The sequence below is a fragment of the Tursiops truncatus genome, chromosome 9, assembly GCF_011762595.2.
Source record: "Tursiops truncatus isolate mTurTru1 chromosome 9, mTurTru1.mat.Y, whole genome shotgun sequence".
In the NCBI taxonomy this organism is placed as follows: Eukaryota; Metazoa; Chordata; class Mammalia; order Artiodactyla; family Delphinidae; genus Tursiops; species Tursiops truncatus.
In genome coordinates, this window is record NC_047042.1 from 58418685 (window position 1) to 58434106 (window position 15422).

A 15422-nucleotide genomic window follows, 5' to 3' on the forward strand; every position below is an offset into this window, starting at 1 on the left:
ACTCTCCCCCCCAAAGTTTATCATTCTTTTAACGATAGACATGAGAAAGAAACTGGGAAACGTATATAGCAGATATGGGGGAAGCAAGATAAGAAATCCTCCCACTGGCTTGTACGAAGCTTGTGTGAAGTTGGAGACTGTTACCCTCTCCCCTGACCACTTACCCCCTTTTCTAATGTCGGGTCTAGCATGGAGCGTTCCTGAGTGTCTGTACTCAGTATCTGCTGAATGAATGAATGAGCTCCCCATCTCTGGAGTGTCCAAGAACTAGCTGCCTGACCACTTGGCAAAGATGCGATTTAGGGAATCAAGCCGCAGAGTTTGGCTGGACTCAAACACCGCCGAAACCACTCTAACCTGAAAGTCTATAATTCTAGAATCTGGCAGGCCTAGTAGCATGTGGGAAGCTTTTAGGTGGACATGAGTACACATTTTTAATATTAGTAATAATATTTTAATTTTATGTGTACTGAAAAATGTAATCAGAACATCAAACCTTCAGTTTCACAGATATTTTTGGTAAGGACCAGGCTAAATCTTTTAAAAACGAGTTAATTTGTACAAACATGTTAAGTAAATAAAAGTTCTGGTGTATGTGACCTAGCAAATATCACAGCAGTGGTTTTGTAATGACTGAAATGTGAGAAGCCTTGGAATTTGCTACCAGTTCTGAGATCTGCAAGAGGATCATGAACAGGTGCAGGTTTTCTCAATCTCAGCACTATTACCTTGGGGCTCAGTAATTCTTTGTTGTCTCCAGTGCAGTGTAGATACTTAGCAGTATCCTTGACCTCTACCCTCTAGGTATCAGTAGCACCCTCTACCCCACCCCCAAGTTGTGACAACTGAAAAACGTTCAGACAATACCAAATGTCCCCCGTGGGGGGCAAGATTACCCCTGAGTGAGACCCACTGACCTAGATGAAGGAGCCTTGAGTAGTCAGCTGACATGTAATCAGATGCGGACAAGTTTTTAAATCAGTTTTAACTAAAATGAGTCCTTGCAGAATGACCCCAGGGTATTGACCATCATTCTAGAGCCTGAAGACATGGAGGGGGTCATAGCAGAGAGCCAGGAAAAGTGAGGATACTGGTTTACTTTGACGTCAGATGTGTTCATGACTTGACATATGAACATACGTTATAGCTTTCACTTAACATACAAGGTACTTAACATATAAGGTATATCCTTTATGCGAACCTAATCTACTTTTTTAAAAGAGTATATTTTAAAACATGCTTATTGCCAGGAGAGAGACTTTTTATTTTATTTATTTATTTTTGGCTGCATTGGGTCTTAGTTGTGGCTCATGGGATCTTTTGTTGCAGCTCGCGGGCTTCTCTCTAATTGTGGCACTCGGGCTCAGTAGTTGCGGCCCGGGCTTAGTTGTCCTGCAGCATGTGGGATCTTAGTTCCCCAACCAGGGCTCGAACCTGCATCCACTGCATTGGAAGGCGGATTCTTAACCACTGGAGTACCAGGGAAGTCCCAAACCTAATCTATTAATTTTCACATTTTTAGAACCAAAATGGAAGGATAAGAGATACTAGAATTCTAACCCCTGAAAACCAGAAAAAAAGTCCTATTGGGGCCATTCAACAGGCACCAGTATTTTTGGTTGTTAAAGCAGTGCCTGAGGAAGGGACGGTCTCTGAAAAGACTACGTTGTTGGTGTTTCCAACCACTGCTTTGCTTCACAGGGACAGAAACCACAAGGGCTCCATGTTTTCTGTGATGCCGAGTGCTCTGCATCATGCCATGTGATGCTGGAGAGGATATGCAGATTCTGCTACCTTTGAATGACCCTTTCCCTCTCACTGGACCTTTGTCAAAAGAAAAAGTTGTCTCTCTTGAGGCTGGTCCAGTGAGCCAAATTTTAAGTAAACAGAAATGGAAGGTGCTACACAAACAAACTCCCTCCAAAAGGAATATCCAAGGTCTGGATGGCCAGCTGCCACTTTTGAGTTGTTTTCCAGCATAAATCTAGTTAGGCTGCAGAGCTTCAGATTGGAAAAATTAGAACTGAGAAAACAAAATCAAACTCCCAGACTTCATTTCCTCATCTCACAACAAATCTCTACCCAAGAGGTCAACACAGGTATAGGAATTGGAAATATTAGAAACCACCCAATCTGACATTTTATTTGGGAGAAACTGAGTCTCGGGGGACACGAGAAGTCTTCCTGAAAGTCACACAACCAGCAAGTAGTAGGATGAAAACCCAAGCGAGTCTTCTCTTGACCTAACCCACTGCTCTGTGATCTCTCATTCTAGAAAGTTCTTCAACTATGAAGGAATCCACATTCTTTTCACTGACAGAGTGGCTGAGATCAGCTCTAAATTCATCAACTGCTAATGTGGTGCTCAGTGGATTGTGTTCAATAGATGATACGGAAATCGTCTGGTCGCCCACGGAAATAATTGCTTTTCTTTTTCAGTACAAAGACACGGCCTAAGTCGCTGCTGAAATTTTAGACACACGAGCTCAGGTTTAGGACTTGGCAAGAGAATAGGCCAGATGGGAACTGTTGCTGTACAAATTGAAAGTCCTTTGTTTTAGAATGAACCAAACCTAGCCTCAGTTAATCTACAAAAAAAAAAAAAAAAAAAAATAGGGGAGGGGCTATGTGGCAGGGCTCATTTTGATAATTATTTTTTTGGCATGGACTACTGCTTGCATCAAAAAGCATTTGGAGTTTATCATATTAACAAAATGACATCCCCCAAAAACTGAAAATGTAGCTATTAGGGACTTCTTGGAGTGCTTGTTTAAAGTATGTTATTACAGTGTTGAATGTCTATATAGGGGTGCTACTTCATCCCAAGGCAACTTTATGGGTTTAAGAACAGATTAATCTTAACTACATCTATACTCTTACAGTCCCTATTTAAATGGCTAAACTTTTAGGAGTAGCAAACCCAAACTAGTTTAGAAAAAAGAAAAGAATGAAGAGCTGATTTCAGCAAGAGAATCAATACTTATGATTAATACTTTGCTTTTGCAAACTGCTTCTATATGAAGACCTATAGTTATTATTAGAAACTACACAAGGGAGTAAAAAAAAATTGGTGATTTGCATCAATTCATAATGCAAGGCAATTCAGAATAAGAAAATGTCTCCAGAAGTCCTGGTTTCTATTTCCCTACTAGAACTGCAGGCCACTTTTGATTTCTTTCATGCATTTTGAAACATTTGCTGTCTGGTTCTTCTCTTCCAAAATGTATTCAAGGTGATTTCTATTATCTTGGAAAGGATTTTTATTTAAAATATAGTCTAGTATTTGTGCATTTCCTACATCAGTCGGTCTATCAACATAGAATGATATCTATCAGTATCTATCAATATGGAATGTTTATGCATGTGCACAGCACACACGATTCACTCCGCTTCCTCTAGGGCAGAGATTCTCTACTGTTTTTAACCCAAATGCTCCCTTATGGAATCTGATGAAGGCTCTGTAGACTCTCACAATATGGAAATGTACATGGACTTGAAATTTTGCACAAAAGTGAAACTGTAAATGTTGCTTTGGAATCTGCCCTGTTAAGATTTGGAAGTACAGGAGGTGCTAGAACTGGCTCCCTTAGGAAATATAAGACTTGATATATAAGCCCATTTGAGAACACCAAAAGCAATTAACTAGTGAATAAAAAATCAAGATGGAGACCTTCATTAGATTATTAGGTAATTAGCATTCTCAATAGAAGGCAATTCATAGAATAAAAAACTATCTTGCAGGAAGTAACTAGAAAACTAGTCCAACCACCTTGTTTTACACTAGGTTGGTGTGGCAATTTGGGGAGCCAAACCCGATTATTCTCAACTCTCATTTGAGAGTTCCTTTTTCTGCTGGAAGCTGCCCCATGAATTTCTGTTGCTTCTCTGGCCATTAGACTTTTATTTAGTCCTTCTCAGTATCGTACTTATGTGTACATGATCTAAGCAAGAGGGAGGCTGATTGTTCTTGTCTATGGAGAATATTAATTGGCATTCATTTTCCAACCCTAACATAGCTAAATAACATAATTACTAATATATTACGTTAAGAAATATGTCCATATTCACATATATCTTTAAATGATGGTCAGTTGTTACAGTGCTCTCCAGGTTCCTACATTTTTACAGACCCTCACAACTCCCAGGTCCTCAGTTTCTATACTTACAATGTATTGGTTTATTAATAAAGTGCTTTGCTGTCCAGAGACAAAAAAATGCCACTAAAATCATCTATTTTCTATGGGGCTTTGGTTATAGGCCAGGACACCACATACACTGTTTGTTGTGGTGATTGGTGCTGTTTTATTGTGGCCTCTCATGAAAGCAAAAGGTTTATCCTGAAATGGTTTGGGATATGCCAAGTATTGTAGGCAGTTAGCTCCTTGCAATTGTAGGAGCCCGAAGAACGGAATTCAAGGTGTTTTTTTTAAGGAAGGGGCAATGTACACTTCGAGTCTGGGGGATGGAAGACTGCCTAGAAAAGGTGTGACTGCTCAGGACACAGAGGAGGAAGAAATGGAGACTAAAATCATCCCCTCCAAGGCAGCCGCCAAGTGAGACTTTTCTTTTCTTTTCTTCCAGAAGTACAAGAAGGCAACAGAGTCCTGTTGTTTTATTTTAAATACTTTACTCGTTTGTTTCCTAGATCATGGAAGAAAAGTATGGCTGGATTCACTAAGGACTGGAGCATTACTCCACTTTCTTAGAACCATTGTCTGCAACGGACAGTTTCCCCTTAGGGTCCAGGTGTCTAGCAGTTGTGATTTCAGAAAAGTGTTATCTCTATAGTCCAAATACAAATCATGTCACATTTCATTTTGAGGCCAAATATGTATACATTCAAACATCTTAGTTTTTTCTCCTTTTTCTGTTCTGTTTTTGTCTGTTTTGTTTTTAACCGGGGGCTGCCTTCTGTTTAATGGTCTAAAAGTAACTTTCTTTTACACAGGCTATTTTAAGCAGAGGGGGAGCTGGGAAAAGGAAGGATGGCTATCTGAATTTAAATGGGCATAAAATTAGAGAAAAAAATAGTGTTTAAGGCTAAAATAAATTGTCCTATAAATAAACTTGTCCCACTGACCCCCAAATTGACAAGGGTCACTTTCAGCTTTGATAGGGCCCCTTATCAACTGCACTCATTTGGAGGTGGGAGGTGCAATTCACCTTCCTGAACGTTCTCAAATTTAAGAGCAGTTTTCCTGTGAAATTAAGTGATTTATTCATCATTAGTGCTAATTTCTCAGGCATTTAAAAAAATTCATCATTAGTGCTAATTTCTCAGGCATTTAAAAAAAATTTACTGTATTTGTAGACGATGGTGCCAAGTACATTATTCCACAAACTATGAACCTATCTTTGTGAATTACTACATAAAGTGGAGATTTGTGGCACTTATCTAAGTAAATCCACAACACCCTGATATTGAGGAGGGAAAAAGTTTATAGACTGAAATTAGCCAAACTAGTTAATGAACCAGTCAAATTAACTCAGTCATGGCCCTAAACTCTATTGCCCTTGGCCTCCCTGGGCTGACCTGATCCCACCAATAGAGGACCTACGTTTGCTCTGTATACTTTCATGCTTCCTCCTAAGTGGCATCAGGCAGAAGGATGCGCTTTGTTGAACTGTAGCCCGTGAAGAACTTCTTTTGGGAAATCGGCTTATTCTGAGGGCATTTCAGTTTGAAGCCACTCACCCTGCCACACAGTTCCTCCCCGTGCCTCACGTTCACCTTCTATTCGTGGTCAATGTCAAACCTGAACCTGTAAGATAGCATGGGGACTTCCCTGGCAGTCCAGTGGTTAAGACTTTGCCTTCCAGTGCAGGGGGTGTGGGTTCGATCCCTGGTCGGGGAGCTAAGATCCCACATGCCTTGCAGCCAAAAAACCAAAATATAAAACAGAAGCAGTATTGTAACAAATTTCAATAAAGACCTTAAAAAAACATGGTCCATGTCAAAAAAAAAAAAAAACTTAAAAAAAAAGACAGCCTGAAGAGAATTATTATGAGAGCTAAATTGATTGAGCACTTCGTATGTGCTAGGCATTGTTCTGCGTGTTTTGCATGTTACCTCATTTAATCCTCACAACAACTCAAAGAACTTTGTACTATTTTCATTCCCATCCAAGGTTGCTAGAGCTTAGCTGGGTTATGTTACCTGCCTAGAGTCACCCAGTCAGTGTAGAATGGAGGGTCCCACCTAAGTAACTTTTAATAGGATTAAGCTCTTGGGTTAAAACCTAGTCTCTTCAGAAAGCCCCTGGGAAACCTGAGGGCCAAATCAAAGGCAAGCTACAAATTTTCAGGTGAATCCCGTTAAATAATATTATTAATGTCATTCAGACATAACAGAAAAGAAGTGTGCCAGTTACACTGTTGAAAGTGCACGGGGCCTTGGGTTTGTATTCTCTGGTCTTCTTAACATGACTTGGATCCGTCTCTTTCCAGAATGAAGTGTCCATGTTGAAAAACGAGGTGGCACAGCTGAAACAGCTGTTGTTAACGCATAAAGACTGCCCCATAACAGCCATGCAGAAAGAATCACAAGGATATCTAAGTAAGTCATTGACTTTTTTGCTTGTTTTAGTGTCCAGTTTTTTTGCCACCAATTTCTCATTGGATTTATTGAAAGAACAAAAGTAAAGCATAGACTGCACACCCAGGTGGATATCATGCTAGAATTCTTGAGTGGCTGCCAGACTACTGCACCAGAGGGAACCCTTCTTTTCTGACCCCATTCATCACCATGACTGCCACCTCCTAATAATTTCTGGCTAGACGTTCCCTGGCATTCCACATTGTAAAATCCCACCAAATTCCAATTCTGCAGCCAGTAGGAGCCCAATTACTGGTGGGCTAGCAGTCTTTTGTGGGCTGGGAAACAGGCTTTGGGTGAATTATATCCAGTGCCTCAGGATATGGTACATGTTATTCACCAGGCTGAAAAGCTAGTGACCTTGTCTCAGTTTACCAATACGTAAAGTGGATCTGTTTTTCTAGATCCCAGTATCTGCACGTGGAATGTCAATAGGTTCAATGCTAATTGAGTAGGGGATGGCGGAAGAAGGGGGGATTCATGGCTGAAGGTCAATTTCTTTTCAAATAATTTTTTAGATTGAGCAACACAGATTCTCCCACCACATGTGAGTATTTTTCCACATTTGATATATGGATGGCTCTTTGAAAAGACAAGATGGGGACTTCACATGCCACAACTTAAACACATCAACTCATGTTGCTGATCTAGAAAGCATGGCTTTGCTTGTAGCTATAAACTGGGAAGGCATAGCTTTGTGACTTTAAAATAAAGTTTTGGAATTAACCTCCAGGAGAAAATGTGTGAAACGCTCCTATTTCTAGCAAGCATCTAGCAGTATTTTTTGAGTAGTCTCCAAGTCCACCCAGGAAAGAGCTATATTGGTGTGTGTGTGTATGTGTGCTTTTTCCTAGGTCCAGAGAGTAGCCCTCCTGCAAGCCCCGTCCCCACGTGCTCTCAGCAGCAGGTCATCCAGCATAACACCATCACCACTTCCTCGGCCGTCAGCGAGGTGGTAGGAAGCTCCACCCTCAGTCAGCTCACCACTCACAGAACAGACCTGAATCCGATTCTCTAAAATCCGAGGGTCAGACCTTGCCTCCAAGGAGAGCTGTCGCATATCCTGCGTCCTTTCTTTTAAGGGCATTTTTAGAATTAACTCAGACCTGGAAGACTCCTCAGCCCTTCAAAGACTGGCTTTCATTTTTATAGTTATTATGGAAATGTTGTCTTTTATACTCAGTTATATAAGCAAAAAAGGGAGTTATGCAATTAATAATCTATCAGCTTGGGAAATGCTTTGGTGCTTTTCTCCAATTTTCTGGTACCAGTTACTTGTTTATAAACTGAACTCTTTCTGTATATAGTCATGGTTTCATTCTTATCAGTCCAACCCTTTGCCTGAAACGTTGAATCTTGTTAAGCCACAGCTTTTAGCCAAAATGAGGCGTACCTAGATGTCCAGTATACAGACTGCAAGGCAACTGGGGGAGAAGTCTGATGATGTCATAGCTTATGCTGAGTTGGTGCTATGATGTCACCAGAATCCCAGATAAATGGAGAGCCTTTTCCACAACCCTGTTTCTCTTACTATAAAAAAAGTATAAGCTCCATTGATGTCCAAATAAAATCAGCAAGCATCTCACCACCTCTCCTCCTACTCTTGGTCCACTTCCTTGAATGCCCAATTTTCCTTTCCATTTCCACTTTTACCTGGGCTCCCTATTGACTCTTTATTTTTACTTTCTGTTTTATTTTTTCCCCTTTAGTGTTGCATGCAAAGAAGAAAATAATGTTTAAAGGAAAAAAAAAAAAAGCTGATGTGGACCTAGCCATGGCTTCCCTTGCCCCTGACCCATTCAACTCTTGCTTTTCACAAAAGAGTAACCGGGAGATGTTTAATGTGCCTGGTTTAATGTTTTTAATAATCAGAGCAAATAAAAGGTGGCTTAGCCGTAGGTGAAGCACCGTGAATGCCAGCTGTGGAGACGCTAGGGAAGGGAGCTTTCTAAGCCTCAACTGTGGAAGTCCACATTATGATGCAGAGCTAGAACATCATACCCTCGAATTACAACTGGTTTTATATGGCCTGTCTATAATGTTGAAAATCCATGTACTACATAATAATTCAGAAGGGCTCTGTTCACTACACAGATTATGTTGTTCAATCATTAGCTGCTAATGGCCTAAGATATATTATTATTTTTTTCTTAAGCCTACGGAACCGTCTTTGCTGTTCTGGTGGGTGAAAGTAGACGAACTACTGGAGGAACAGAGAGAGAAAGAAAACCTAATGTTTCCATGGAGGTGCTTTCCGCCCTCCCACAGCAGTTAAGGCACTCTGGCTGCTCAAAGTATCCCCTGGATATGGCTACTCCACTCTTCTGAATAATTCTGATTTATACTTTCAGCAACTTTCCTGGACTTGCCCATTATAAAAAGCAGATAGTCTGAACCACAGTTGTGCCTCCTTGAAACAAGCCATTCTACTGTGCTAAGGTTTTAATATCACATCTCACAAATAACTGGGGCTAATGTTCTTCTCTAGTTGTCTAGGCAGGTGCTGGTGTTTCATCTCCATTTGAATGCTTGACCTCCAAACATGAGTGTGTGTGTGTGTGTGTGTGTGTGTGTGTGTGTGTGTGTGTGTGTGTGTGTGTGTGTGTGTGTGTGTGTGAGAGAGAGAGAGAGAGCGCGCGCGCGAGCGAGCGCGCAAGATAATGGGATTTAAAAAAGTAGTATTTTACAAAAGGTGTAGCTTTTATAAGAGTTCGGAAAAGGGAAGGATGTGGTTTTTTTCTCTCAGTATAGTGTAAGAATCTATTTTGGAGAAAAAAAGAAAATATAAGGGTTATGAAGCATGGTTTTTATAACTAGTTTCAGTTTTATCTAATAACTTACTTTTTAAATCAATATTTATCAACAATCTTTTCATGTATGCAGTGCTTTCAAAAAGAAAGTTTTGAGTTTCCAGGGAAACGCATAACTTGGATATATGATCTAAAAAATCAAAACAAAAGCAAAAAAAAAAAAAAGAAAAAAATGCAAACAAGAAAAGGATTTTCTATTATATTTTAGACAAACATATCATTTTGAAGTATTTTAAATACTGAATTCAGTTATTTTGTTTTGTTTTGAATCCCAGCTGTAATAGCTGAATGGTTTAACCTAACTGGCTTCCTAAGAAGTTTAAGATTTAGCTAAAAAAGCAGTTAACATTCTTGTCTCTATTTTGAAATCAAAAATAATTTTTTCTAAACTCCTTCCTAGGACCATTTATGTGTCCCTCTAAAAAGGAGAAAGAGCTCATTGAAATATTTGGGTATTTTAATTTTTAAAAAATTTTTGTTTTGCTTTAAGTGAAAAATATTTTCTTTCTTTACTGCATGCATAGCACTTAATGAAATGGATTTTTAAAAAATCCACTGGTGATATCAGAATGTCCAAGGAGCGGGCTGTCACTAAAATTATGGTTTACTTTACTTCTGTTCCACCTCTTAATTGAAATATTTAGTTGTTAAACCAAAAGCCTCTGCAGTTAAGAACTTGCCTGAGTTTTAATTCAGCAGCTTGACGGTTTGACTGACGTGCATTATAGATAGCTCAATTATGTCTGTTTTTTATGCTAAGAAGGCAAACCACCACACACAGGTTAGCAAACGGGCCTCCACGTATAATTAGAATAAACTTCTTCTTATACTCAGGGCCTTTAGGTATGTTCATTAGCAGTGTGGAAATACAGTGAATGGAGGATGCCAGCAAGTTGTCAGAGCTTCTTGAAATCCTGAACAGAAAGGCTCATTGGTCAAATCCAACACTCGGCTTATCATTATTAAATATTTCACTTGAAGGCCTAGCTTTCACCAGACTGTAGAATAATGTCTGCCTGAAAATCTCTCCATTCTTGTCCCACACTTTTTGCCAATCTGGGGAAACATTCTGCCCCGTTCTCCTCTCCCACCCAGCTACTGGGTCATCCATCCATACGGTCACAGATCAGTTGCAATGACCTTCAGAGCACCCATCCTGAGGAGGGAGGGCCCGCAGCGCAGCACTGCCTCTCCTCGTTCACAGGTGGGTTTCTGTCAGCAGGATCTGCTTCTGAAGTCACTGCCAACCTGCCTGGAAACTTCCACAGCGCCTCCCCTGCCTCCTGTGACAGGAATTAGCAGCCAAGATAGGGACACCTGATAGCGTTTCTACCAGGTCAGTCCTTACCTACACTGAGGCATTCCCATCTTAATTGTTTCTCCTTAAGACATTTCTGAACATATGCCAGGACAGGTAGAGTGAAAATCCTCCCTGTGCATGAATGGACTCGTTTTAACGCCTGGCGTGAGGTCGGATGTTTTCCCTTTACCCTTCCCCGCAGCCCTCTCCTATCTCCACATCAGTGTTTGCCAGTCACAGTCTTAACACGGACCATGGGAACGAGCAATTTGTGTACTGTCACTGCATGCCTTCTTTTCATTAGGGTGACTTACTTGGAGCAGTTGCTCTTTGGAGCCTGTCAGGTCCAAGAAATCAAATGCAGTGCGTGTTCCGAATAGAGGGGCATCCGTGGTGAATGTGCAGGTGGCTGTGGTCTGTTAGTTCAGAAAATTGTCGTGTGCTAGTTGAGCTTGTCATTAAAAGTCAACCAGCTGCCATAAAAGACCAGCCTTTGGCTGGGGGGGGTTTTAAGCATCTGTAACTGCTATAAACCTAGCCATCCAGTTAGGATAGAATGTGCTTCTTTCTGGTTAATAAAAAACCATCTAAGAAAATATATATGTATGTATGTGTGTATACAGTGGAATTCAAGGACCAAAGCAAAATTTGAACAGGAATCTATTAATTTAGAATTTTATAAGATATTTATTAATAAATGTTATTTTTAAACATTCCATTTGAACAATATTCTTCTGTAGGATCTACTTGTTTTTAAAGGATTAGTTCATAATAAACTACTCTAGTTGTGTGTATCTTCATTTTACAGGGTTTCTAATGGCTATTCTCCATCATTTGGTGGAAATGTTTGTTTAGACCTCTGTGCATAGAAATTTCAAGGATTTGTATTGCTCTGTGAGTTATTTTTTAATCTATGTTCGGAACAGTTTTAAATCATCTATTTCTTTTTTTCATTTTTAAAGTAAGCTCTTTCCTTTAGGAAGCAGAGTTCAGCTAAAGGGAATTGGTAACTATAACTGGAACAGCTCTCTTGTAAAAGTGTAAAAACAGCTTCATCTCTGCTTCTCCCCACCGCACCCCAACTTCCCAGATTGCCTTGCACTATTCAGCTTCCTTAGTGCTCTTCTCGTCCCTTCCCAAACCGTGTGCAGTAGCTTTAAGCCATTCAAGTTCCATTATGCAGTATATCTGAGAAGGGAAAGGAAATAACCCGTTTAAATTGGAATAAAATCGTGCCTATGTGAACAGTAGCAATTTAGAATCACTCTTCTGCTTTTAAAATAATTTATATTTTAAAATTGCACTTTAGCATTTGTAATCCCCGTCAGTTTCTCTCGTTCTCTTTCAGACCTCCTCCCTGCCCTTAAACTTGCCTTCACCCTCCCCTTCCCAACTACCCCACGCTTCCTCTAAGGCTCTGAGCTGCATCATTTAAAATACTTTACGGAATATTTGCACCAGGTACATTTGCGTGCGTTCACCAGTAGCATAGCCAAGACGCATTGCTCACATCAACCTAGATGAAGCCTGCTACGAGAATGCCAAGGAGAAGAGCCAGTATACTCTTTCTCCCTTTATTCACAGCATGTTTTTTAAAAATGTTATATTATGCAACAGATGTGAGGGAGCAGCTATGCTACACTTAAGAATTTTCTATCTTATCCTCCAACCAAAGTGTGCTGAATGAGCCAGGAGACATTCTTTTGTGCATCACCATGCACATCAGACTGTTGTCCTCGCCATCGTCTCTCTGGGCTGCTGAAAAAAAAACGGTGACCCTAACTATTTCACTCCTAGGTCTCAAAAATACAATGTTGCCTTGTACCGCAATTAGGGACAGCACCTCTATTTTACAATTATAACCTAAGAAAGGACAAGAAGACGCTGAAGCAATAAACTTACAAGTAAGATCCAATACCAAAACAAAGAAAAGAAAAAAAAAAACCCAGCTCGTCATGTTGTGAAAATGAAAAAGTGTATGTCCATTCAAAATATTTTACTATTTCTTGTGGAGTTTTTCAGTGATGTAATGCTTATAGCCAAATTGCTTAAAGAGTGTTTATATATTTTTTTCCTTATAAATTGTCTATTTTTTAAAAAAGCTATTTAACCACAAGTTGAAGAGGGGGGGTAAGGCCAAACTGCCAGCATTTCTTAAAAGATTAATGTTCTTAAGTGGCGCTCTGATGCCTTTCCAAGCTTATCGTCAGAGGGGGCTCAATAATGATCAGCTGTTATACTTAGACCAACTTACAATATCTAGCTCATTAGAAGCCAGGATTTAGAAAGCTCTTCTTAAGCCATTGAAGATTTTCTTGCATTGTGTTTCATTTTATAGAACTTTATAGGATTTTTTTTTTAACAGAATCATTTTAGCCTCAGGACTGGGAATGTGGAACCTGAATACATTAGCTTTAAATACATCATTAAAATCTTATGCACAATAAGCTCATTAGAGTCTAGTTTGCTCCTTTAGAATACCAAGGCTATAGACGCTACAGGACGTGATGAAAGGTATCAGCCATGCTGAAGTGGAGGGGGTTTCAGAGAAAGGACCCTTCCCCACCAGCCAGCCAATAGAACAGAAGAACTGCTCGCCCTCTTTCCTTCTGTGTTCTGCTAAATCACACCTGCCTCATAGAGAGAGGAGTTCTGCCTTTGAGGTTTGTCTTGGAGAAAAGATAAACTTGAAATGTCCTCCCTGGAGAGGACATGGGATTTGGGATCTTCCGAAAAGGCCCAGAAAAAATGGCTCAGTTCAAACACAGTGTTCTAGGACAATTGGAATATAAATATTGTCCAAAAGATAGAACTAAGAGAAAAAAGGTTAACATTGTGCAAAGTAAGTGTTAACTAAGGAAGTCCTCGGAAAAGGTGCTGTCACTTTAAGTTCTGGACTCCGTGGGGTGGGGGCGGGGGGGGGGGTTATTTGTAATTGTAAACAGCAAAGCATTTGTGTTTGTTTGTCTGTTTGTAAAGCAACCACCTTCCTTATTGGAAGGAGAAGAAAACTGGGGGTACATACATGTAAATACTTGCAGCAGCATTTAATATGTTTAATTTTATGTTAAGCTTTTTGTTGCATCGTGAACACATTTATTGTTACCAACGGACAATGAGTTCATTAAGACTGTTCAACTAGGTCAGATTTTTACATCTCTTTCTAGCAAGAAGAGACAAGATTTTGTGCATTTGTACAAATGTTAATAATATCACTGCAACTCCAATATAATAAAGCACTCAAATGCAAATAATATATGTACCCTCTGTATGATGAAATTTGGGTTGGGGCCTAATGACATCTACTCTGCACAAGGTTTATTCATGCCTCATAAACCAAGGCTTAGGCTTTCAGGGTCACCATCATCTAGGGACAAAAGCAGGTGAGATTTTCTCCTTCCCAGACCATCACTACTCTCCCACTGCCTCTTCCATCCAACTTCCCAACTGAGGCCACGAGTCTAACACGTTCACAGTGGGTTGGCCACATGACTTTGGGATCAGCAGATTTTAACAGTCAAGAAATACAGCCAGTGTAAATTCATGTTTAAGTTGTGTCTGTGAACCAAGAATCACTTGCTGGCTAGTCTGACAGTCACATCCTGGTGTTCTTTGTTTGACCTCCAGAGAAGTCCGAAGGACAGGCTTATTAGCCCAGTATGCATGCACTCTTATAAACATGAACCCTCGCCTTCCTCTTCTTCCTGCCTTCCTTCCTCTTCCTTATTCTTTTATTATTTTTTCTAGTCGTGCTCCTCTTTTTCTTACACTCGATCTGATCCATCAGCATGGCCAGAACCCAACCATCCTTTATCACCAATTTTACTGTTGCAGTTCTGTCCAAGCTACCAGCATCTCTTATCTGGATTAGTGCAGTGCTCTTCTAACTGGCAGCCACAGGGAGTGTTTGAAAATGGAAGTCAGACTGTAGTCCTCTACTACTTAAAACCCTGCAAGGACTTCTCCACTCATTCAGAGCAAAAGCCAAATACCTTACTATCAGGTTCTATAAAGATCCCACCTGCCCTCACCCTGTTCATTCTGAGTTCATCTCTTACCATTTTCCTTCCCCGCTCACACCTCTCCAGCTCCATTAGTATCTTTGAGGTTCCTCAAACATCCTCTCAGTATCCACCGGAGAACCTTTTCACACACTGTTCATTCCCTCTATCCAAGATAGTCTTCCCCCAGGTGTCAGCCTAGCTCCCTTTCTCATCTGTCTCCCTCTCCGTAAAGCCTTTCTATCCTACATAAAATTATATCACTCTCACTCTTGCTTCTCATCTGCCTTGCCCAGACTATACTTTCTATAGAATTTACCTCCATCTAACATAATTTAGGTTTTTTTTTTATTGTCAGTCTCCCCCAAGTAGAATGTAAGCTCCACAAGAGAAAGGGCGTTTTCAACTTTCTTCACCCTTGCAACCCAAGATCTAGAACAGTGGATACACAATGGGCACACAGTAAACATCTGCAAGACGGGGATCTGTTATTTCCTTTCTGCCTTCTCCTTTGTTATCAGAATGCTCCAACCCATCCACCTGGTTCTGTGGCCACAGCAGTCCGATTTTAAAACCAAGTACCAGGGCATGTCATCTGACACCTCGCCTGACCTTGGGACAGGATATTTGAAATTGGGACAGAAACAACAATTTGGGGTATGGGGCGATGATTGCTGTTCTAATGGCAATCCCATCTGTTACATTTGCATTAGGAC

General features: G+C 40.3%; 2 protein-coding genes across 8 annotated transcripts in view; one reads left to right on the forward strand and one right to left on the reverse strand.

Annotated features, from left to right (window-relative positions):
• CREB5 (cAMP responsive element binding protein 5) overlaps positions 1 to 13959 on the forward strand; it is a 422135-nt gene extending 408176 nt beyond the window's left edge. For 3 of the 4 annotated variants that reach the window (XM_073809776.1, XM_033863113.2, XM_033863114.2), the window contains exons 10-11: positions 6448 to 6556; positions 7450 to 13959. In XM_073809776.1, the coding sequence (XP_073665877.1) occupies positions 6448 to 6556; positions 7450 to 7613 (273 nt within the window). In that variant the 3' untranslated portion in view covers positions 7614 to 13959. Of the gene's footprint in view, positions 1 to 6447; positions 6557 to 7113; positions 7143 to 7449 lie in introns of all 4 variants that reach the window. The other variant, XM_033863115.2, reaches the window with a different exon arrangement.
• The window catches only part of TRIL (TLR4 interactor with leucine rich repeats), a 118837-nt gene that overhangs the window by 1310 nt on the left and 102105 nt on the right, over positions 1 to 15422 (reverse strand). The gene's annotated exons all lie outside the window — the stretch shown is intronic.